Below are 25,183 nucleotides of genomic sequence, written 5' to 3'. Positions count from 1 at the left end.
ACCAATGATTTCCGGAAATCGGATCATCTGTTTGTCCTGTTTGCAGGTCCTCGTAAGGGTCTGCAGGCTGCTAAGCCTACAGTGGCAAGATGGGTCAAGGAAGCCATTGCAGCGGCTTATGTGGCCGCGGGGAAGGTGCCGCCTATCCAGCTGAAGGCTCACTCCACGAGAGCTCAGGCGGCCTCGATGGCAGAGGCCGGATCCGTCTCCTTGGAAGAGATATGCAAGGCGGCAACGGGGCTTCGGCTCATACATTCTCCAAGCATTACCGTTTGACTGTGGCTGCACGGGCGGAGGCCCGGTTTGGAGCTTCAGTGTTGAGGTCAGGGATTTCTATGTCCCGCCCTGGGTGAGTACTGCTTCGGTACATCCCACCAGTCTATGGATTGATCAGCTTGATGATATGGAAGGTAAAATTATGTATAATCATACCTGATAATTTTCTTTCCATTAATCATAGCTGATCAATCCATAGCCCCTCTCAGATATCTGTACTGTTTATATTCTGGTTGAATTTTAGGTTCAAGTTTAGCCTTCAGTTACTTCAGGAGGACTTCGTGTTCAAGTTCTTCTTTCACTTGGATTCTTCAAGAGTTGAGACGAGTTTGTGTTACAGTGAGCTGCTGCATTCCTCTCCCCTCCGTTTTACGGGGCTGGATTGAGACATAAATTCTGCCGGCACTCCCTCCCGCTTCGTGCGGCTGTAGGGCAGCTTTGTACCCCTCCCGCTTCGGCGGTGTTAGGGTCAGTCAGCTCCTCCCGCGGTTGCGGTTGCAGGATAAGCCAGATCCCCCCGCATCGGCGGGTGTGGTGTCCCTCCCCCGCTCCGCGGGGATGAGCTGGACGGATTCCCCTCCCCCACTTGTGTGGGGATGAGCTGGGTTAATTCCCCTCCCCCGTTTCGGCGGTGGTGAGCTGGGCAGAGTGTCCCTTCGTGGGTGTAATTCTCTAAGTGCTGAGTCCTGCGGATGGAGCTTTGATATCGACATACTGAGGAGTTTCCGGCAGCACATGACCACATATAGGGAGGCAAAAGTTTGCTCTCTATCTCCACCTGCTGGTAGATGGACACAACCCACCAGTCTATGGATTGATCAGCTATGATTAATGGAAAGAAAATTATCAGGTATGATTATACATAATTTTACCTTCAATTAGCTTTCAAAGGCCAAAACCTCTTTCCTCAGGTCAGGACAGTATACTGCTGTTATGGTATTCTGTTCTGACACAAGAAAGGAGGGTTTGGTCTCCAAACATTAGTCAAAAATGTATTAAAATTAGTCCAGTAAAGATATCACCTTACTTCCATTTTCTGTATTTATTAACACAGCTACCACACTACTTTATCCTAAACTAAAAATAAAATTCATTTTTTCCTACCTTTGTGGTCTGGCCGTTTACTGTTTCTAATTGTGTTGGTCCCAGTCTCTTGTTTCTTCTTTCCTCGATCTTTAACTTTCCCCCCTTTCCATCCAACCTCTACCCCCTCTCTCCCCCCTTTCTTTCCAGCATCTGCCCCCTCTCTCTCTCCTTTCCATCCAGCATCTGCCCCCTCTCTTCCCTCTTTAAATCCAGCGTCTATTTTCTCCATCCATGTGTAGTTTTTCTCCTCTTTTCCCTTATCTCTGTCAGTATGCATCTCCTTCCTCTTTCTTCACTCCCCTCCATCCATATGCAACTCCTTCCTCTGTCTTCCCTCTCCTCCATCCATCCATGTCCACCATTTTTCCTCTCTCTCCGCCCCTCCATCCATGTGCATCACCTCCTGTCTTCCCTCCCCTCCATCCATGTCCAGTATTTCTCCTCTCCCCTCCATGTGCATCTACTTCCTGTCTTTCCTCCACTCCATGTCCAGCATTTCTCCTCTCTCCCCTCCCCTCCATCCATGTGCATCTCCTTCCTGTCTTTCCTCTCCTCCATGTCCAGCATTTCTCCTGCCCTCCCCTGCATCCATGTACAGCAACTCTCCTCTCTCCTCTCCCCCCATCCATATCCAGTAATTCTCCTCTCTCCCATGCCCTCCCATCCATACATAAGTACATAAGTAATGCCACACTGGGAAAGACAAAGGGTCCATCGAGCCCAGCATCCTGTTCACAACAGCGGCCAATCCAGGCCAACGGCACCTGGCAAGCTTCCCAAACTTACAAACATTCTATAAATGTTATTCCTGGAATTGTGGATTTTTCCCCAAGTCCATTTAGTAGAAGTTTATGGAGTTGTCCTTTAGGAAACCGTCTAAATCCCTTTTTAAACTCTGCTAAGCTAACCACCTTCACCACAGTCTCCGGCAACGAATTACAGAGTTTAATTATGCGTTGGTTGAAGAAATATTTTCTCCGATTTGTTTTAAATTTACTACACTGTAGTTTAATCGCATGCCCCCTAGTCCTAGTATTTTTGGAAAGCGTGAACAGATGCTTCACGTCCACCTGTTCCATTCCACTCATTATTTTATATACCTCTATCATGTCATTTCTATAGCGATACAAGGCATACGCAGCGCTGTACACCATATACAGAAAGACAGTCCCTGCTCAAAGAGCTTACAATCTAGAATCAGATGCATCCATCATTCTGTGTTCACTGCAGTGTGGCACAGGTGAAGAGTAACCATACCACACATTTATACAGAACCCTGTCTGATTTTGCAGGGCACTTTCTCCACATACCATGTTCCAAGACATAAAGCAGCACTGAGGCTCTGTGAGGAGCAATAAATTCTGTGCTTTTTATTCTATATTTCATCCTTTTCTCATTTGAGATTGTATTTCAGAGGAAACACTGTGCATATTTTACTATTTATGGTGCAACCACCATTTTTCAAATTATGCTCAGAATACAATGTATAGTCTACTACACAAAGCTCAGGAGCAGCTGGTTCCAATAGTAAACGAATAAGGCTTAACCTACCACTCCTATTAAAAGTGCAGCACAAAGACACTAACTCTGCCAAGATCCTTGTTAATGTCTGCCCAAACTTCTGAACAGGCTAGGAGTAGCCTAGTGGTTAGTGCAGCGGACTCTGATCCTGGGGAACTGGGTTCAATTCCCACTGCAGCTCCTTGTGACTCTGGGCAAGTCACTTAACCCTCCATTGCCCCTGGTACAAAATACGTACCTGAATATATGTAAACCGCTTTGAATGTAGTTGCAAAAAAAACCCTCAGAAAGGTGGTATATCAAGTCCCATTTCCCTTTCCAAAATGCAAAGTGATTTTTCTACATTCTCTGGCTACAAGAACCATAAAATCTTCTTTAGTATTTCAATTAAAATTTTAAAACAGAGAACAAAAAATGTTTTTCTTGCCATTGCACAATCTCCTTTTGGTTTCTCATCAGTTATGTGTCACAGCAGTTTAAGGTTCAAACGACATTTGACCTTTTTAAACATTTGTAACAGCAGCCAGAGATAAAACAGAGCACCATTTAATAGGGAAAGACTCAGTGCTTGCAGTCTGTTTGAGGGGTGTAGGCAGGAGTTCAAGGAATGTACAGCAATATGTAATGAAGACAAGGCAGGAGAAATTTATTAAAAACATTAAGACAAATAATATTCAAATCTGAGTTCATGTAAAACTCAAACAAGGAGACAAAGGTTTAGAACCATGGCCATTAACTGAAAAGAAAAAAAATAACCCTAAACATGAGCCCTTAGGACACTTTAGTCTCACTTTCAAAGACACATTTTTTCACGAAATAAGAGGACGACACAAATTAAACTTTTTTCTACCTCCTATTAGTTTAAAATCTATTACTTTGATTTACCTGACTGAACGGCAGTGAAAGCAGAGCAGAGCAGGCTCGCCTCTTCAGTCTTCTCCTTCCCTCTCTCAGCGTCCCGCCCTCATTTCCTGTTTACGCAAGGGCGGGACGCTGAGAGAGGGAAGGAGAAGACTGAAGAGGCGAGCCTGCTCTGCTCTGCTTTCACTGCCGTTCAGGCAGGTAAAATCAGTTTTAAGCGCTGGCTGAGCTGCAGGAAAGCAAGGAGGGCAGGTTTCAAAATATTGGGGGTGCTCGAGCATCCACAGCACCCACAGAGTCGGCGCCTATGCTATGCAATATAGTTTAATAGTTTTAAAAATCTTGATATACCACCCTTCTACAAAACGTCAGAGTGGTTTACAATATAAAATAAATAAAATCACATAAAATACAAAACAAATGCCATAGGTCAGTGATGGCGAACCTTTCAGAGACTGAGTGCCTAAACAGCAACCCAAAATCTAATTATTTATCGCAAAGTGCCATTCCCCCTACCCCCTCATCCCCCCTCCACCTTCCCACGAGTTACAGGGTCCTCCTCCCTCCCAATTCAACAGGATCCCCCCTCCCTCTGAGTTCCACAGGGTCCCCTCTCCCTCCCAGTTCCAGGGATCCCCCCCTCTCCCTCCCTCCCAGTTCCAGGGTTTTCGTGGGAGGAACCAGAATGCTGCTTATTCAGTGACTCTCTCCTATCAGCATTTTCCTACTAATGTGGTAGCCAATCTTTGTGCCCCACAAATGGAACGGTGTTTTATTTAATCCTGCAGTGCTGTCATAGTGAAAACACACCAGCAACCTTACATGGAGGCTGGTCTGACAAGGAAAACCAATGGCGTCAAAGATAAAAGCTTTTCCAGAGCAGCCTGCCCTTCCTCCGTCTGAGTACCAGGGCCCCCCTCTGAAATGTAAAAGTCATACCTGGTCGGGGTTAAGGCGGCGTCGGCGGCAGCAGCAGCAGTGAAAAGTGTGCTGACTCGGCACGCCTTCAGCCTTCCCTTCTGTCTCTCAAGCTGTGGTCCCGCCCTTGCGGAAACAGGAAATGAGGGCGGGACCAGAGCTTGAGAGACAGAAGGGAAGGCTGAAGGCGTGCCGAGTCAGCACGCTTTTCACTACTGCTGCTGCCGCCGACGCCGCCTTAACCCCGACCAGGTATGACTTTTTTTCGGAGGTGGGCCCTGGTGCTCGGAGGGCGGGGTGGGGAGGCTGGAACTGGCTGAGGCGATGGCGCGCGTGCCAACAGAGAGGGCTCTGCGTGCCCTCTCTGGCATGCGTGCCATAGGTTCGCCATCACTGCCATAGGTAATAGGAAAGTACACAAAGGGCGCAAATATAACAATTAAAAACAAAAGTAATTGCAGGTCTACAACTACCATCATCCTAGATCAGCTAGCCAAGCACCTTTTGAAAAACATATGATTCCAGCATAACTTTAAATTGCTGAAAAGACTCTTCCATCTGCAACTGTAGAGGAAGTTGGTTCCATAAAACTGGAGCCCACTAAAGAAAGGCACTGGCCTTAGTAACCAAACAAGCAAGGGACGAATCCGAGAGAGCTAACAACGAAGCATTAGCATAGTAACATAGTAGATGACGGCAGAAAAAGACCTGCATGGTCCATCCAGTCTGCCCAACAAGATGAACTCATGTGTATACCTTACCTTGATTTGTACCTGTCTTTTTCAGGGCACAGACCGTATAAGTCTGCCCAGCACTATCCCCTCCTCCCAACCACCCCTACTGGGCCTATAAGGATTAATCATAGATTTTAAATAAAAGGAGAACCCTTGTGCATCAGTCAAAACTTTATATAAAGGCCAATACTCCACCAGTAACCAGTGGAAATGAACATATAAAGGGGTAACATGATCTCTCCCACTCCTCCTAGCAGACAAATGGCTGCATTTTGCAGTGATCTAAATATTTTAAACACCACGGGATTCCTTAATAAACCACATTCCCATAATCAAGTTTACAGATGACCAATGAATGTAAAAACATATGAAATTTGGTACTATCAAAATAAGGTTTGACCACATGTTACATTCTCAAAACAAAAAAACAGACCGCAACACCCGAGCAAATTGCTGCTCAAACCATAACTTAGCATTCAAAATCACTCCCAAATAGCAAAAAGAATCTGACATACTAAGCCGACCCTCCCAAAATGAAGGCATAATTATAGGGCAATGCAGATGGCCAGTCAACCAACAAGCTTTAGATTGGGCCACATTCAAAATCACTTTATTCCTTCTCAGTCTAATACCCCTCTCTTAACCCGGACTGCAAGGGACTGAACAACTCCAACTTACTCAGCTGGCACAACATTTCATTTTATTTATTACCACTGATATACCGCCCTTATCCAGTATGGTGAACTCCTCTCACTTCTCACAATTTTGCAGGGATACACAAGTTAGAAATCGGTCTACAGTCTGTCTCACCCAAACTATCCTTATCTTTCAAAATTGGCCACACAACTGCCTTCTTCCATCCTTCCGGGACCCAACCCTTCTCCAAACTCCTCCTTAACATTCCATGTATCAAATAATTCTTGTCCTTCACCTATCCCCTTCCTCGGTGCAGTGAGTCCCTTCTGTGATCCTGTCTGGTTCTCAGCATGTTCATCATTCTGCACAATCCCAACTCATGTGTAGAATAGGCGCTGCCACAACAAAAAGATATTTGCAGTTCTCAGAACTCCCCCTCCCCCACCCACGTCCACCTCCCTCTTCTGAGGTGAGGTTTTCCTTGCGGGTCAAGAACTGATGCTTTGGAGCCAGTACAAACCTTCCCGTGCAGCTTCTGCCAGAGACTATATATTTATTTAAATATAAAGGGGAAAAATGCATACTCCACAGGAAAAACAACAAAAGAATCTAGAAGTAATAATAAAGTGGCAAGACTCTACACATTATTTTTAACATAGGACAAAGGGGCATCAGATGTTATTAACAGGAGCTATGGAATCTCTTATATAGAGCTATTCCAAATCCAAGCTCTATATTGTTCATCAATCACTTGCCACTTGTGTCTGAATTCAAAGATTACGTAGAGGCTGAAGGATTCATCCCCCAACAAGTCTTCAACTGTGAAGAAACTGGCCTGTTTTGGAAGAAAATGCCAAAGAGAACGTTCATTACACAGGAGGAAAAGGCACTGCCAGGACATAAGCCTATGAAAGATAGGCTAAATCTTTTGTTATGTGGTAATGCTAGTGGTGATTGTAAAGTGAAGCCCTTACTGGTGTACCATTCAGAAACTCCTAGAGTATTTAGCAGAAACAATGTGATCAAAAGTAAATTGTGTGTGATGTGGAGGGCAAACAAGAAAGCATGGGTCACGAGGGCAATTTTCATGGAGTGGATGAATAAAGTATTTGGCCCGAGTGTGAAAAAATACCTCCAGGAAAATCATTTGCCCCTTAAGTGCCTCCTGTTAATGGACAATGCTCCTGCACATCCTCCAGGTTTGGAAGATGCACTGTTGGAGCAGTTCAGTTTTATCACTGTGAAGTTCTTGCCCCCTAATACCACACCACTCATCCAGCCCATGAACCAGAATGTCATTTCCAATTTCAAGAAACTGTACACAAAAGCATTGTTTCAAAGGTGCTTTGAGGTGACATTGTCCTTGAGAGAGTTCTGGAAAAACCATTTCAACATTCTCAACTGCATCAGCCTCATAGATAAGGCTTGGCAGGGAGTGACATCCAGGACGATAAACTGTGGCTGGAAGAAATTATGGCCAGTTTGTGTGCATGAGAGAGATATAGAAGGGTAAGATCCTTCACCTGATGACCCTACACATGTTGTGCAGTCAATTGTTTATTTGGGTAGGTCCATGGGTTTGGAGGTGAGTGGTGAGGATGTGGAAGAGTTGGTGGATGACCACAGTGAAGAACTAACCACTGAAGAGTTGCAAGACCTTCAACTAGAAGTGCAACAGACGGCAGATGAAGAAGTTGCTTCGGATAAGGAGGAAGAGACAGGAGAGAATGTGCCTTCTTCAGAGATTAAGGACATCTTCTCCATGTGGAGTAAAGTACAGGTGTTTGTGGAGAAAAATCACCCAGACAAAGCTGTTGCAAGCCGTGTCTGCAACTTGTTTAATGACAATGGCTTGCCCCATTTTAAGCAAATCTTAAAGAGGCGACAGAAACAAACCTCTTTGGACAGCTTTCTTGTGCGGCATGGGTCCACAGATTCTGAAGCTGGTCCTAGTGCTAAAAGAACAAGAAAAGAAGTGACCCCCCCCCCCCCACCCAGATAGTGCAAAAAGAACAAGAAGGGAAGTGCGGCATGGGTCCACAGACTCTGAAGCTGGTCCTAGTGCCAAAAGAACAAGAAGGGAAGTGACCCCCCCCCCCCAGATAGTGCCAAAAGAACAAGAAGGGAAGTGACCCCCCCAGATAGTGTCCTTATGGAGAGGGGTCCCCCTTCCAAACAATAATCTCTGCTCCTCTCTCTCCATCTTCCATACACCAAGAAGAGTCTTCAGAAAGGTAAATGCCATTTTAAATGTTCATTTATTCTATACACTAGTCTTTTTTATTCATTTAAAAGAATTTAGAAGAAAAATTGCTTGTTGCCTTGGTTTTCGTCGATATTTTTTGGACAAATTATCAACGAAAATCGAGGTTTCACTGTAAATGTATTAAATAAATATATTAAAAAATCTTTCATAAACCTTAATCAATTTTTATAAGCACAAAGAAAGCTTTACTTTCAAAACTTTCAAGGCTGCAAGCATGAGCAACAAAACACAGGCAGGAAAATATATTTATGAACAAAACGAAGAGACTACTTAGCTTTCAAAAATGCAGGCTGCACTCAACACTGGAAAACTGACACCAGAACACCTGATGCCCACATCAAACAAACGGCATTTCGGTCAACAACCAACATCCGGGGTAATTGCTGCAGCACCAATTTAAACTGCTTGCATTCAAATATGCAGGTGAGCCAACGCCAAACTCAATGTTCAAAAACGGGAAGCATGATGTTTCAATATGCCTTACAAAAAGGTCTAGGTGGGAGGGCTATAAATGTTACTATTTACTAAATCCAAGTTTCTGAAAGTGCAGGCAGTAACAAACGACTAGGGCTACAACACATCTATGTTTTCTATTTTACAAAGCCAGCTGCTTATCTACTACTAATACTTATCATTGGCTCAGTATCTGTCTCCACCACCGGGGAGCCAGAGTTTATAGATTTGGAAGGTACAACATTCTTTTTATTTCAATTGCTTTTCTGTGATTTCATGTCTTTTATATTGTATTTGTTAACAGTGTATTATATGTACCTTGTTCCATTTCTGTGCAGTGCTGATTAAAGTTTTTTTAAAAAGCTGGCTGGTGGGGGGATCACGTGATGCAGTTGGAGCAGTAGCAACGCTTCTGTGCTGCTCCGCGGACCCTGCTCGCTCCCGGCGCCCTACGAACTAAACTAACCTCAAAAACACCAACTTAGTCCCGTCAAAGTGTTGCGGAAGGTGTATGGACCCATTCCTCGTTCCCATGCCGCTAGGAAGCACGAGGAAGAGCTCGAAGAACGAAAAAGAAAAGCTCCCGGTAGCGAGCGGCGAATCCAAGATGGCGGCCGCATCGCCGCGAGGTGAGGCTGAATTTACCGCCAGACAGCTTGCGCAATTAGTAGCGGCAGTGAGTACAGCGCTGGAACCCCGATTCATTACATTAGAGGGGAAGCTGGAGAAATTAGATGGCCGGCTGGGTGAGATCGCTAGCAGAACCGCGGAGGTGGAAAAGAGAGTCTCCGAAATTGAAGAGACTTGGCAACAACATGAACCAGAACTTTCCAATCTTAAGAAACGCCTGGCTGTCCAAGAGGAGAAGCTGGATGAACTGGAGAACAGAGCAAGACGATGTAATCTTAGGCTGGTGGGCCTGCCCGAAACAATTCCTGATAAAAACCTGGGTACATTGCTTGAAAGTTGGCTTTCTAAAGAATTTGCTATCTCAGACAGCAGAGGCCCACTATGCATTGAAAGAGCACACAGGCTGGGGAAACCACGCCAAAATGGATCAAAACCCAGAGTAGTAATTATGAAAGTTCACAATTATATCCATAAAGAAGAAATTCTACAGGGATTCCGTCAGAAAAGAGACTCCCTAACCTACGCGGGTGCCCAGATCCGCATATTTCAAGATTACTCAGCCAGCATACAAGAAAGAAGAAGAAAATTCCATCCGGTGTGCACAGCTTTGATTGAACAAAACACCAGATTTATGCTACTTTACCCTGCTACATTAAAAATCCTGAAAAATGGGAAATGGATATCCTTCACATCAGAACACTCAGCACTGCAATATATTAACCAAGAATTGAAAAGTCAGGAAGCACCGGCTTGATCCGGTTTTGGACATGTGGTGGTGAGCATAACTTGTGATTGATTGAACTGTCCTGACGGGATAAACAATAATGTAAAGACTTTATACATAGAGGTTATAACGTTATAAGTTTAATTGTAACATTGAGGGGCCTGGGGGTGAGCGGGGAACCGGCACGCTGTGACTCTGCCTGGATGGGGTTATCCATCTCGAGGCAACTTTGGGAACAAGGGGGGGAGGAAAGGGGTTTAGGTATAGGGAGGGAGGGAGGGAGGGGGGTGGGAGAGGATGGGAGGGAAGTGATAGGAGTGGTGATACGTAGCAAAATAGAGGGGAGGTTCTTAATAATGTCTGTTCTTGCATATGGAGTGTTAGGGATAATGCAAGTTCTCCTAAACATTAAACTACACATTAAATCATACACCCCCCGGGGGAGGCTGGGCTCCCGGAAGACTACCTTGATGATATTTATAATAGTTTCAATGAAACAAAGAAAAGATTAGTCGATCTGGACTTAAAATATTATCATGGAATGTTTCAGGTATCACGTCCCCTGTAAAACGATATAAAATCTTGACCCAGATAAAGCGGCAAGGTATAGATATTGCCTGCTTACAGGAAACAAAGTTGTCTGACATAGAACACGAAAAACTCTGTCAACAATGGGTGGGTGAAAGCCACTTCTCCTCTTCGGGTAATAGGAAGAGCGGGGTAGTAATACTCATCCGTAAGGGATTACCTTGCACAACCAAATTAATCCACAGAGATACTGAGGGACGAATTGTACTTTTACAGATAAACTACCAAGGGCAAAAGTTTTACATCTGTGCAATATATGCCCCAAATGCTTATAGCCCAAATTTTTTCCAGACCCTTATAGCACTAGGACTGCAATATAATGATGCCCCCTGGATATGGGCGGGAGACTTCAACCAAGTACTAGACCCGAGTCTGGATAGATCCTCACCCACAGCTATCCCAGGGTCGGGCAAAGGGAAAGGGATTCCAGCGCTCTGTAAACATCTCCAATTAATTGACCCGTGGCGTGCCCTCCACCCTACCACAAAGGACTATACACATCAGTCTAAAGTACATTCTTCCTGGTCTAGAATTGATTACATACTGATATCACAATCCTGGTTCTTTAAAGTCCAGAAAGCCACTATCGGCCCTATGGAAATATCGGACCATAACATGATCTGGGTGGAAATTAACGTAGGTGGGGGTGGTGGAGAGGGTAATAAATGGAGATTCCCTGCATATTTGTATCAGGATAAACAACTGCTAGCTCACCTGCAAGAAAAATGGCAATTATACGAAGATACAAACCTGATATCATGTGACTCACCTATAACATATTGGGAAGCCTCTAAGGCGGTTATGAGGGGAGAAGTAATAGCATTTCAGTGTGCTAGGAAAAAGCGCTTGGCGGCCGGGATACTACATTCAGAAACAGTATATGTGAAGGCCAAGAGGAAATACTTGAGTAACCCAACAATAGCCAATAGAGACTCAATGTCAGCTGCCCTAGTAGCATTAAATTCCCTGATACATGAGCAAGCAAAGAAACAATTAACAGCGCGACGCCTAAATTTTCAGCGATTTGGGAATAAATCTGGGAAACTATTGGCAAGGGTGGCAAAGGCAACCACTGCACAGCGATTTATCCCAGTGATTGAAAACTCTAAGGGAGACAAACTTAACCAATTACAAGATATAGTAAATACATTCTATGAACACTTTACGCAGATGTATACTCCCAAAAATAGGGTCCAAGGGCCCCTGACTAAAGATTATTTAGAAGATGCAAAAATGCCACGATTGCCAGAGGAAGCCCGTCAAATATTATCTGCGCCCCTACAAACACAAGAAGTATTTAAAGTAATAAAAGCCTTACAAATAGGATCAGCACCAGGATTGGACGGCTTCTCCAATGAATATTATAAAATGCTGACACCACAACTGTGTGGAGCGTTGGCGGACTATTTAGATGCAGTGGTTGCTAGGGGATCCTTTTCGCCCAGAGAGAACGAAGCGTTGATTACCTTAATTCCTAAGCCGGGTAAACCTAAAGATCAAGTAGAATCTTATAGACCCATCTCCCTTATTAATGTTGATGTCAAGATCCTGTCCCGAATACTGGCGAATAGACTGATGTATCACATGCCAATGTTGATCGGGGAACACCAGGTAGGGTTTGTTAAGGGCCGTCAGGCGGTTCAACAGGTACGAAAAGCCCTCTTAGCAGTGGCGTATGGGCAGGCTACAGGAGATCCTCTCTTATTGGTTAGCCTAGATGCAGCCAAAGCGTTTGATAAAGTTAACTGGGATTACATGTTCCAGGTACTTGAACACACGGGCTTGGATGGCTGGTTTTTAGATGCCACGAAAACACTATACAAAAATACCACAGCCCAAATATTAATAAATGGCACCAGATCTAAACCCTTTAGAGTGGAGCGCAGCACCAGGCAGGGATGCCCATTATCCCCTCTATTGTTCCTTTTATACTTAGAGCCACTCTTGCGCACAATGCTACTAGACCCGGACATACAGGGAGTCACACTACACGGGACATTAATAAAAACACTGGCCTTCGCTGACGATATGCTCCTTACACTTACCCAGCCGAAGACCTCAGTCCAACGCCTACTAGAAGTCATAGACGAATTTGGATTTTACTCAGGGTTACAATTAAATTTGCAAAAATCATTAGCCCTTTCAGTACAGGAAACAGTGCAAAAGGAGTGGGAGGGCCCCTTCCCTTTTCAATGGGCTGCGGGCACGCTCAAGTACCTAGGGGTTAATGTACCGAGGGATTTAACAAATCTGTACAAAGAGAATATGGACCCTTTGAAGAGGCATACAAAAGAAGCTCTGCAGGGATGGCAGGGCCTACCTCTGTCTTTGAGGGGAAGAATCACCATGTATAACATATTTATTTTTCCCAAATGGACATACATCTTCCAGATGATTCCTGCTATATTGGGATATAAAGAGGAGAGGTGGCTACACAAAACCCTTACAACATTCTTATGGCAGGGAAAACGTGCACGCATTAGATTACATAAACTTATGAGGCCTTGTCTAAAAGGGGGGCTGGGGCTACTTGACTTAAAACTTATACCAATCGCCTGTAATTTGAGGCACTTATCGGACTGGTTCCGCTCAAGGGAGTTTTTCTCCTGCATGAAAGTGGAAACCCTGCTGTTGGCCCCAATGGGATTTGCTTACTGGCTGCATGCCCCATCAGACGAACTCCCAAACCTGGGCCCATATTGATTTCTATTGAACCCTTTGCGGAAAACATGGAAATGGTTGAGTAAGAAAAACAAATGGAACAGTGTAGTGTCTCCACTACTACCCATTAAAGGTAACCTAGCATTCCCAGAGGGGGGGAAATCTGCTTTGTTTAGGAAATGGGAGATTTGTGGTATTAAATACTTATTTCAGGTGGTGTCTGAGACAGGGACCATTAAAACATTCCAGGCCCTGTGCGCAGAATTCGGACTTGGACAGAAAGACTATTTCCAATATATGCAGCTCAAACATTACATACGAACATTGCCGGCATTGGCTCTTACTCAGCAAGTATGGGAATCCATGAGTGAGATGCTGGGCCTGGAAGCACAGCTAAAAGTACCGCTTAAGTATTTCCACCATCATCTGAGAGATTTACAGGGGACACTGGACTACACGCAAGTGTCACAACAATGGCATCAGGAGCTGCGGTGGAAACCGGACCCAGAACAGATCAAACTGTGCTTAATGGGTGTGTATCGAGTGACAGAGAATGTGACTTGGCAGGAAATGCACTACAAATTTCTCATGAGACTGTACATATCACCACACAGGGCTTATAAGGCAACCCTGAGAACAACAGACGACTGCCCAAAATGTGGAACTGTGGGAGCCTCCCTAGGGCATATGTTTTGGTATTGCTCAAAAGTGACCCCCTTCTGGATAAAACTGGGACAACAAGTATCGCAAATGTGGAACATTCGCTGGCAACCAACGCCAGGACAGCTATTTGATGTCTATAGGATTCGTGGCAAGTCACCGGAGGGACTTAAAGAGTTCTTGAAAAGAGTAATCTTGATGGGCAAACGCACCATACTACAATTGTGGCTACAACCAGATCCACCTGGAACACCACAATGGCGAGGAGCCATGATGCAATGCTGTATGCTAGAAAAGAAAAAAGTGGGAGACTTAGCCTCAAAAAAAGGAGACCAGTTCTGTAAAGTCTGGCTCCCGTTTTGGGACACTCTGACACCCGTAGCGAGAAGCAAGATATTGAACTTAACAGAACCGGTAGTGGGAAAGAGTTGAGGGCGGGGATAGAGGGGGGGGGGAGTTGGGGGAAGAGGGAGGAAAATTATAAGCTTGATGACATCTCCTATGTATTGTTCGAATTATTTGATGTATTATGTTCAAGTGTTATCAATAAAAATTGATATATTAAAAAAAAAAGCTGGCTGGTAAATGTTTTGCTCCCCGTGGCAGCGCAAAACGTTTTGCACTGCCTTGCTACACGTTTTGCTTGTACAGAACATTTTGTCAAATCTCACTACTGCTCCTTGTGATCTTGAGCAAGTCACTTAACCCTCCACTGCCTCAGGTACAAAATTAGATTGTGAGCCCTCCAGGGACAGAGAAATCCCTAGTGTACCTGAATGTAACTTACCTTGAGCTACTATTGAAAAAGATGTAAGCAAAATTGTAAGTACATAAGTATTGCCATACTGGGAAAGACCAAAGGTCCATTGAGCCCAGCATCCTGTTTCCAACAGTGGCCAACCCAGGTAATCAATACCCGGCAAGATCCCAAATATGTACAAAACATTTTATACTGCTTACCCAGAAATAGTGGATTTTCTCCCAAGTTAATTTAATAACGGTCTGTGGACTTTTCCTTTAGGAAGCCGTCCAAACCCTTTTTAAACTCCGCTAAGCTAACCGCCTTTACCACATAAGTACATAATTAATGCCATACTGGGAAAAGACCAAGGGTCCATCGAGCCCAGCATCCTGTCCACGACAGCGGCCAATCCAGGCCAAGGGCACCTGGCAAGCTTCCCAAACGTACAAACATTCTATACATGTTATTCCTGGAATTGTGGATTTTTCCCAAGTCCATTTAGTAGCGGTTTATGGACTTGTACTTTAGGAAACCGTCCAACCCCTTCACCACTTTCTCCGGCAACGAATTCCAGAGTTTAACTACATGTTGAGTGAAGAAAACTTTTTCTCCAATTCGTTTTAAATTTACTACATTGTAGCTTCATCGCATGCCCCCTAGTCCTAGTATTTTTGGAAAGCGTGAACAGACGCTTCACATCTACCCGTTCAACTCCACTCATTATTTTACACACCTCTATCATATCTCCCCTCAGCCGCCTTTTCTCCAAGCTGAAGAGCCCTAGCTGCTTTAGCCTTTCCTCATAGGGAAGTCGTCCCATCCCCTTTATCCAAATAAATAAATGTTTTACTGTGCTAAACGTTTTTCACACACTACATGTTCTGCACTGCCGACACAGGTGGTGCTAATGTTTTCCCCTGCAGGCACTGAAAAGACACCAGAGATGCTGCGGAGACCTTGTGGATGCTATGCACTTGTCCTATAGGGGCAAGGTATAATGGTGTGACCTCGTGTGGGTCATTTTCAGCATCATGAGGACCCTTGGGTACACTTCTCCATATATGTTTCACATGGCAACATTTTGAGTCATTGCTGTTCAGGTGCCATGTTTTTGACAGCTTTTCAATGTCTTGTTCTGGGGGCAGAAATATGCCAGTTTTACAATACAATTATATGCTATGTTCATCCCTGCATTTGTAAAATATGTCACAGGTTCTAGATGTTTTGGCAAAAATGTCTATATTCAGACTTCCATGAGATTTCTAAAATGGTGCTGATAAAAGAATTACCACTACTACTATTTAGCATTTCTATAGCGCTACAAGGCGTACGCAGCGCTGCACAAACATAGAAGAAAGACAGTCCCTGTTCAAAGAGCTTACAATCTAATAGACAAAAAATAAAGTAAGCAAATCAAATCAATTAATGTGTAAAGGAAGGAGGAGAGGAGGGTAGGTGGAGGCAAGTGGTTACAAGTGGTTACGAGTCAAACGCAATGTTAAAGAGGTGGGCTTTCAGTCTAGATTTAAAGGTGGCCAAGGATGGGGCAAGACGTAGGGGCTCAGGAAGTTTATTCCAGGCATAGGGTGCAGCGAGACAGAAGGCGCGAAGTCTGGAGTTAGCAGTAGTGGAGAAGGGAACAGATAAGAAGGATTTATCCATGGAGCGGAGTGCACGGGAAGGGGTGTAGGGAAGGACGAGTGTGGAGAGATACTGGGGAGCAGCAGAGTGAGTACATTTATAGGTTAGTAGAAGAAGTTTGAACAGGATGCCAAAATGGATAGGGAGCCAGTGAAGTGACTTGAGGAGAGGGGTAGTATGAGTAAAGCGACCCTGGCGGAAGACGAGACGGGCAGCAGAGTTTTGAACCGATTGGAGAGGGGAGAGGTGACTAAGTGGGAGGCCACCAAGAAGCAGATTGCAGTAGTCTAAACGAGAGGTGACAAGGGTGTGGATGAGGGTTTTGGTAGAGAGCTCAGAAAGAAAAGGGCGGATTTTACGGATGTTGTAAAGAAAGAACGACAGGTCTTGGCGATCTGCTGGATATGAGCAGAGAAGAAGAGAGAAGAGTCAAAGATGACCCCAAGGTTTCGAGCTGAGGAGACAGGGAGAATGAGAGAGCCATCAACAGAAATAGAAAACGGGGGGAGTGGGGAGGTGGGTTTAGGGAGAAAAATGAGAAGCTCGGTTTTGGTCATGTTTAATTTCAGGTGGCGTTGAGACATCCAGACAGCAATATCAGACAAGCACGCTGAAACTTTGGTTTGGATGCAAGGTGAGATATAAGGGGTAGAAAGGTAGATTTGGGAGTCATCAGCATAGAGATGGTAGGAAAAGCCATGGGATGAGATTAATGAACCAAGGGAAGAAGTGTAGATAGAAAAGAGGAGGGGACCAAGAACAGAACCCTGAGGTACGCCGACAGGCAGAGGGATAGAAGTAGAAGAGGATCATATGAAAACTTGCATAAGAAGGGGCAATAAATATAAAGTAGAAATTAATAAAAAAAGAAAACATAAAACAGTGATAAGAAATCACAAATCATATACAAAGGCAATATCTCCAAAGTAGGAACCATAAATAACTTCTACGTTCAACTAGTGCTTATCTCAATGAATAAAATAATCACAGTATATGACCATTTACCATGGGCGCAGTTTGACGTTTTCATTTGGGGGGGCAAAGGATGGGGCGGGGCACATTAGCATATTCATTTGCATACATTTATAGTTCATACACATTCATTAGGGTTATTCCCCCCCAAAACAGCTCTTTCTCCCTCCTTACCCAGCACTCCCTCTTCCTCTCCAGTAGTATTTCCCCACCCCCTTTCCCATATCATGACTGTGTTGACCTTAGAAATGCATAGGCTCTATAGGTAGAAATGCAGTACTGAGGAGGCAAAATGGCTGACAATTGACAGCAAATAGTTTCTTACCTTACAGAGTAATGTCTTCAGATGAGTAGTTAGTTCCATTAGTTACAGGAATGAACCTCACTCATAAATCAGAGTGCACTGCTTGGTGATTATCTCAGTCTCTGATGTATTGCCGATGCTCTTCTCTATTCTTTTCATTGTGTCAGATCTTCATCTTCTAATCTACTCTTAGCTATTTCCTGCTCAAGCTGTTGAGAAGTTTTCTGTTTTGCACATTTGCCCTTATCAAAAGTCATCCTAAAACTGGCCTTCACTATTTGTAGAACTATCATGAAACTGACCATCTTAAGAGCTGTACAGCTTCAAAAATCTAAAATCATACCTCTGGAACTGAAGCTAAACATAGCCCAAAGAGTTCATACAGCATGCAATAGAGGCCATTTTTTTTGTGTGTAACAATCATAACAACGAATATATAGTGAAAAAAGCAAAATTTAACTTAATGTAAACGCAGTCGTCTTTCTTTCCTGTTGGCATAAACATCCACAATCTTCTCTGGATTTAGCTTTGCTGTTAAATCCGCTTCAATGTGAAGAAGAGCCAAAGCTGAAAATCTATCTTCTCTCATAGTTGAACGCATCCAGTTTCTAATCCGTCTCATTGCTGAAAACCTTCGTTCTGATGTAGCTGTTCCAACAGGGAATGTTATCACTAACTGAATGAGTTTGTAGTAGTTAGGATTGATTATTGGAGTCACTTCTTGAAGTCTTTCAAAGGTGACTGGAGTTTGAGAATTGTTAAGAATATTCATTTCTGCGGCCACAAGATGAGGATTTATTTTTAGAAGATCTCCATATTTCTGTAAGAGTGGATGATGCCAGTTTTGTCACACCTTAAAACAGAGTCACAGGCTTCAGAAATTTTCACTGATTCTTTTGAGAATAGTCTGTCTAATTCAGAAACTATGGCATCTAAAACAGGGAAGTACAACTGCTCACGCCACCTATTTCTTTCTGTGGTTGATGTAGTTTGTGTTTCATCTTTACTTAGTGTCTGCTCTTTGTGTTCTCTTTGACCCAGAGTTGTTGTAACAAAGAAATTGAAGAGCTACTGAGGTTTTACAAGCTCTTTTTCTTTTTGTAGAATCCTCATCTGATAATGCAATGTTGCGACTTTGACAGAATGCTATGATTTCTTTCCATAAATCATTCCAGTCATCAGCTTGTCTGCATTTCTCAAAGTGTGTTTTCAGTTTTTCTATGAGAGAGGAAGCTTTTCCAAGTGTGATATCAGTGCTCTGAAGTCCTTTATGGGCAACATGGATGATCTTCATTATGTCTTCAAGGATAATCAAACATGCAATGAATGATACTGTAGTCATGTGATGATAAAGGCCACTTGCTTCCACAGACCACTTTTCACCTTTTTCTGTCAGATCTTTTAGACAATTCATGGCAGCATATTGTGTTTTAACTGCAAAAACACTTCTCCACTTATGTGCCCAGCGTGTTTCACTTGGTTGCACAATCTCTTTCTGGTTCAGACCTAATGCTTTCTGCATGTCAATAAACTTTTAATGATTGGTCGACTCAGCAAAGACAGAGTAAAGTTTATCAAGCACAGTTAGAAATCCCACAGTACTACGATTTACCCTGCCATGCAATGAATGCATACTGCAAACTGGTGGTCTTCTTTCATTCGCTGCTGTACTCCGGTCACACGTCCTGACATAACACAAGCACCATCATAAGACTGGGCAACAATTGGAATATTTTGCATTCCACTTGTTTCCAAACCTCTCTTGATGGCAGTATAAATCCCATCTGAATTTCAAGTTTCTCTGCATATCTGATACAAGCAGAAAGCTGTTCTGTCTTAAAAGACCTGGCCTCATCTGCCATTATCGCAAAGAAGCCTGTTTCATTCACTGCCTCTACAATTTGTTTGCAAAATAAATCTGCACAAATATGTACAATTTCATTTTGGAATTCTGGGCTTGTGTAACTAAAATAACAGTCCCGCATTTTTTGGAAACTTGTGTCATAGTTTGAAAAAATAAAATCACAGAAATCACGAAAATTTCCTCTAAAATTGGAATCTCTTCCTTCTTCATGGCCTCGGAAAGGTAACCCGAGTTTTGAAAGTAATTCAATATTACACACCTTGCAGAGGTAATCCCTGTTTCTCTGGATTGCATTCTTATGACTCTCAGAAAGCTTTGCTGCTACTGATCCAGCTTTTTCACTCTGTTTGAAGCACTTAGAGGGGTAACTGAGAGGGTAAAAACTGTACAACAGGCATGGATGCTGTTCAAAAATACCATCCTAGAGGCCCAGGCCAAACATATTCCGCGAATTACAAAAGAAAGACGGAAGTCCAAAAGACAGCCGGCGTGGTTGAAAAGTGAGGTGAAGGAAGCTATTAGGGCTAAAAGAAACGCCTTCAGAAAATGGAAGAAGGAACCGTCTGAAAATAATAAGAAGCAACATAAGGAGTGTCAAAGCAAATGCAAGGCACAGATAAAGAAGGCCAAGAAGAATTACGAAAAAAAAGACAGAATTAGAGGCAAAAAAACATAGTAAAAATTTTTTTCGGTATATTAAAAGCAGGAAGACAGCAAGAGAATCGGTTGGGCCGCTGGACAACTGAAGGGTAAAGGGGGCGATCAAGGATGACAAAGACGTAGCGGAGAGATTGAATGAATTCTTTGCTTCAGTCTTCACCGAGGAAGATTTGGGTGGGATACCAGTGTCGGAAATGGTATTTCAAGCGGACGAGTCAGAGAAACTTACTGAATTCACAGTAAACTTGGAGGACGTAATCGTAATGGGGGCAGTTCAGCAAACTGAAGAGTAGCAAATGTCCTGGACCGGATGGTATACATCCTAGAGTACTGATAGAACTGAAAAATGAGCTTGCGGAGCTTCTGTTAGTGATATGCAATTTATCCTTAAAATCGGGTGTGGTACCGGAAGATTGGAAAAAAATCGGAAGAACGCCGATTTTTAAAAAAAGGTTCCAGGGGAGATCTAGGAAATTATAGACCGATGAGTCCGACGTCGGTGCCGGGGAAAATGGTAGAGGCTATTATTAAAAACAAAATTACAGAGCACATCCAAGGACATGGATTACTGAGACCAAGTCAGCATGGCTTTAGTGTGGGGAAACCTGACCAATTTACTTCAATTCTTTGAAGGAGTAAAAAAAACATGTGGACAAAGGGGAGCCGGTTGATATTGTGAATCTGGATTTTCAAAAGGCTTTTGATAAGGTACCTCATGAAAGGCTACAGAGGAAATTGGAGGGTCATGGGATATGAGGAAATGTCCTATTGTGGATTAAAAACTGGTTGAAGGATAGGAAACAGAGAGTGGTGTTAAATGGGCAGTATTCACAATGGAGAAGGGTAGTTAGTGGGGTTCCTCAGGGGTTAGTGCTAGGACCGCTGCTTTTTAATATATTTATAAATGATATAGAGATTGGCATAACTAGCGAGGTAATTAAATTTGCTGATGACACAAAGTTATTCAAAGTCGTTAACTCGCGACAGGATTGTGAAAAATTAAGAGACTGGGAGACTGGGCGGCTAAATGGCCGGTGACATTTAATGTGAACAAATGTGAACAAATGCAAGGTGATGCATGTGGGAAAAAAGAACCCGAATTATACGTCATGCAAGGTTCCACGTTAGGAGTTATGGACCAAGAAAGGGATCTGGGTGTCATCGTTGATAATACACTGAAACCTTCTGCTCAGTATGCTGCTGCGGCTAGGAAAGCGAATAGAATGTTGGGTATTATTAGGAAAAGGTATGGAAAGCAGGTGTGAGGATGTTATAATGCCATTGTATTGCTCCATGGTGCGACCGCACCTTGAGTATTGTGTTCAATTCTGGTCGCCGCATCTCAAGAAAGATATAGTAGAAATGGAAAAGGAGCAGTGAAGGGCGACAAAAATGGTAGCGGGGATGGGACGACTTCCCTATGAAGAAAGACTAAAGAGGCTAGGGCTTTTCAGCTTGGAGAAGAGATGGCTGAGGGGAGACACGATAGAGGTATATAAAATAACGAGTGGAGTGGAACAGGTGGATGTGAAGCGTCTGTTCACGCTTTCCAAAAATACTAGGACTAGAGGGCATGCGATGAAACTACAGTGTAGTAAATTTAAAACAAATAGGAGAAAATGTTTCTTCACCCAACGCATAATTAAACTCTGGAATTCGTTGCCGGAAAATGTAGTGAAGGTGGTTAGCTTGGCAGAGTTTAAAAAGGGGTTGGACGGTTTCCTAAAGGGCAAGTCCATAGATCGCTATTAAATGGAGTTGGGAAAAATCCACAATTTTGGGAATAACTTGTATAAAATGTTTGTACGTTTGGGTAGCTTGCCAGGTGCCCTTGACCTGGATTGGCCGCTGTCGGGGACAGGTTGCTGGGCTTGATGGACCTTTGGTCTTTTCCCAGTATGGCATTACTTATGTACTAGTTACTCCAATCTCTAGGTCATTTATAAATATGTTAAAAAGCAGCGGTCCCAGCACAGACCCCTGGGGAACCCCACTAACTACCCTTCTCCATTGAGAATACTGACCATTTAACCCTACTCTCTATTTTCTATCTTTTAACCAGTGTTTAATCCACAAAAGAGCACTACCCTCCTATCCCAAGACTCTCCAATTCCCTCTGGAGTCTTTCATGAGGTACTTTGTCAAACGCCTTCTGAAAATCTAGACACACAATATCAACCGGGCTCACCATTATCCACATGTTTGTTCACCCCTTCAAAGAAATGTAGTAGATTGGTGAGGCAAGATTTCCCTTCACTAAATCCATGTTGGCTTTGTCTCATTAATCCATGCATTTGAATATGTTCTGTAATTTTGTTCTTTATAATAGTCTCTACCACTTTGCCCAGCACCGACATCAGACTCACCGGTCTATAATTTCCCGGATCTCCTCTGGAACCTTTTTTAAAAATCAGCATTACACTGGCCACCCTCCAATCTTCTGGTACCACGCTCGATTTTAAGGATAAATTACATATTACTAACAGTAGCTCCGCAAGTTCATTTTTTAAATTCTATGTGGGATGAATACTATCCGGTCCAGGAGATTTGCTACTCTTCAGTTTGTAGAACTGCCCCATTACATCCTCCAGGTTTATAGAGAATTCATTCAGTTTCTTCAACTCGTCAGCTTCGAATGCCATATCTGGCACTGGTATCTCACCCAAATCTTCCTCAGGGAAAACTGAAACAAAGAATTCATTTAATCTCTCCGCTAAGGCTTTGTCTTCCCTGATCGCCCCTTTTACTCCTCAGTCATCTAGCGGTCCAACCGAATCTTTTGCCAGCTTCCTGCTTTTAATATAAATAAAAAAATGTTTACTATCAGGCATATTTTCAAAGCACTTAGCCTTCCAAAGTTCCATAGTAACCTATGGAACTTTGGAAGGCTAAGTGCTTTGAAAATATGCCTCCATGTGTTTTTACCTCCAATGCAATCTTTTTTTCGAAGTCCCTCTTAGCCTTCCTTATCAGCGCTTTGCATTTGACTTGACATTCCTTATGCTGTTTCTTATTACTTTCAGTCGGTTCCTTCTTCCATTTTCTGCCAATGTATTAAGACACATCGAGGCATATTTTCAAAGACTTACAAAGTTCCATAGGTTACTATAGAACTTTGTATGTCTAAGTGCTTTGAAAATGGTCCCCAAAGGTGCCTATGAGACTTTATAAAATACTAGCACAGATTCTGCATAAATAAAAACTTGACGGCAAATAAAGGCCATAAGGCCCATCCAGTCTGCCCATCCTCTGTAACCCCTAACTCTTCCTTTTCCTAAGCGATCCCATATGCTTATCCTATGCCTTTTTAAATTCTGACACAGTCCTCGACTCCACAACCTCCACAAGGAGGCCATTCCATGCCTCCACCACCCTTTCCGTGAAATAACATTTTTAGATTACTCCTGAGCCTATTCCCTCAACTTCATCATATGCCCCTCAGAGCTCTACTTCAGTTGAAAAAGGCTCACTTCCTGTACATAAATGCCCTTGAGATATTGATATTTAAACATCTCTATAATGTCTCCTCTCTCTCTTCTAGTGTATACATGTTGAGGTTCATAAGCTTGTCCCTATATTTTTTGTGTTCAAGACCACTTACTAATTTTTGTAGCTGCCCTCTGGACCGACTCCATCGTGTTTATATCTTTCATAGGTGCGGTCTCCAGAACTGCACACAGTATTCTAAATGGGGCCTCACCAGAGACTTACACAATGTCACCATCACCTCCTTTTTCCTGCTGGTCATGCCTCTCTTTATGCACCCAAGCATCTTTTTGGCTTTGGCCGTCGCTCTTTCTACCTGTTTGGAAGCTTTAGGGTCATCAGACACAATCACCCCCAAGTCCAGCTCTTCCTTCGTACACCGAAGCACTTCACCCCCTATACTGTACTGTTCCTTCAGATTCTTGTGATTCAAGTGCATGACTCTGCATTTTTTGGGATTAAATCTTAGTTGCCAAATATCGGTCCATTCTTCCAGCTTCGCTAGGTCCTTCCTCATGTCATTCACACCCTCCAGGGTGTCCACCCTGTTGCAGAGTTTGTATCATCCGCAAAGAGATAAACCTTACCAGACAGCCCTTCCGCAATATCGCTCACAAAGATGCTAAAAAGAGCAGGCCCAAGGACCGATCCCTGCGGTACTCCACTAACATCCTTTTTTTCCAGAGTAAGCTCCAATTACCACTACCCTCTGTCTCCTTCCATTCAACCAATTTTTAATCCAGTTACTCTAGCTCCCATAGCAGGTGCAAATGTTAATGCATACTTTTGTGCGTGTAAATAGACATACATAGTGACTCTGCCTATCCTCTACCCAAACTTTGCTCATGTGCAAGCTCAATGTAAAAGTACATGCAGGCTTGTTCCACATATACTTTTAGGCATGATCTAATTTTATAACATTATAACAAAAATGGCTCATAAAATTACCCTCTAAAAGTGTCAGACTTTGGACACTTAAAACACAAACATCATCACCTAAAAATAATCACACAAGCAGACCCCTAATTTTTTTTTTTACCCGCTAGGATGACAAGGTCAGCATCCTTCAGAGCTTCCCTGCGGTTCTGCCGAATGTGAAATGGACAGTCTCTTCCCAGCATTCCTCTGGCCATACCTCCCAAGAAGCAAGGAATCCTCAGAGTCTCTAAGGCTGTTCTGGAAATGACAAGAGAGACACCATCATATTTTTATTCTTAGTAGCCACCATTCTCAAGAATTCAAAACTTAGCCACAGCTCTCCATTTCTATTGCTCTCCTTCCTGCTTTGTAAGACTTTTAATTTTGTGACATGGCGTGGAGGAGTAGCCTAGTGGTTAGCAGCGCTGCGTACGCTTTGTAGCGCTATATAAATGCTAAATAGTAGTAGTAGTAGTGGACTTTGATCCTGGGAAACTGGGTTTGAGTCCCACTGCAGCTCCTTGTGATTCCGGGCAAGCGCATTATGTATTTTCAGTTTCTAATTAACAGGGAAAAACCTCA

At 43.4% G+C, this 25,183-nt stretch overlaps 1 protein-coding gene across 4 annotated transcripts in view; it reads right to left on the bottom strand.

Annotated features, from left to right (window-relative positions):
• The window catches only part of LOC115458247 (acetolactate synthase-like protein), a 211,830-nt gene that overhangs the window by 70,996 nt on the left and 115,651 nt on the right, over window positions 1-25,183 (bottom strand). For all 4 annotated transcript variants that reach the window (XM_030188108.1, XM_030188107.1, XM_030188110.1 and 1 more), the window contains exon 9: window positions 24,723-24,859. In XM_030188108.1, coding sequence (XP_030043968.1) covers window positions 24,723-24,859 — 137 coding nt within the window. The remainder of the gene's footprint in view (window positions 1-24,722; window positions 24,860-25,183) is intronic.

The sequence above is a fragment of the Microcaecilia unicolor genome, chromosome 14, assembly GCF_901765095.1.
Source record: "Microcaecilia unicolor chromosome 14, aMicUni1.1, whole genome shotgun sequence".
Lineage (NCBI taxonomy): Eukaryota > Metazoa > Chordata > Amphibia > Gymnophiona > Siphonopidae > Microcaecilia > Microcaecilia unicolor.
Note: the sequence above shows the minus strand (reverse complement) of the source record. Positions and strands in the feature narration are given on the sequence as shown.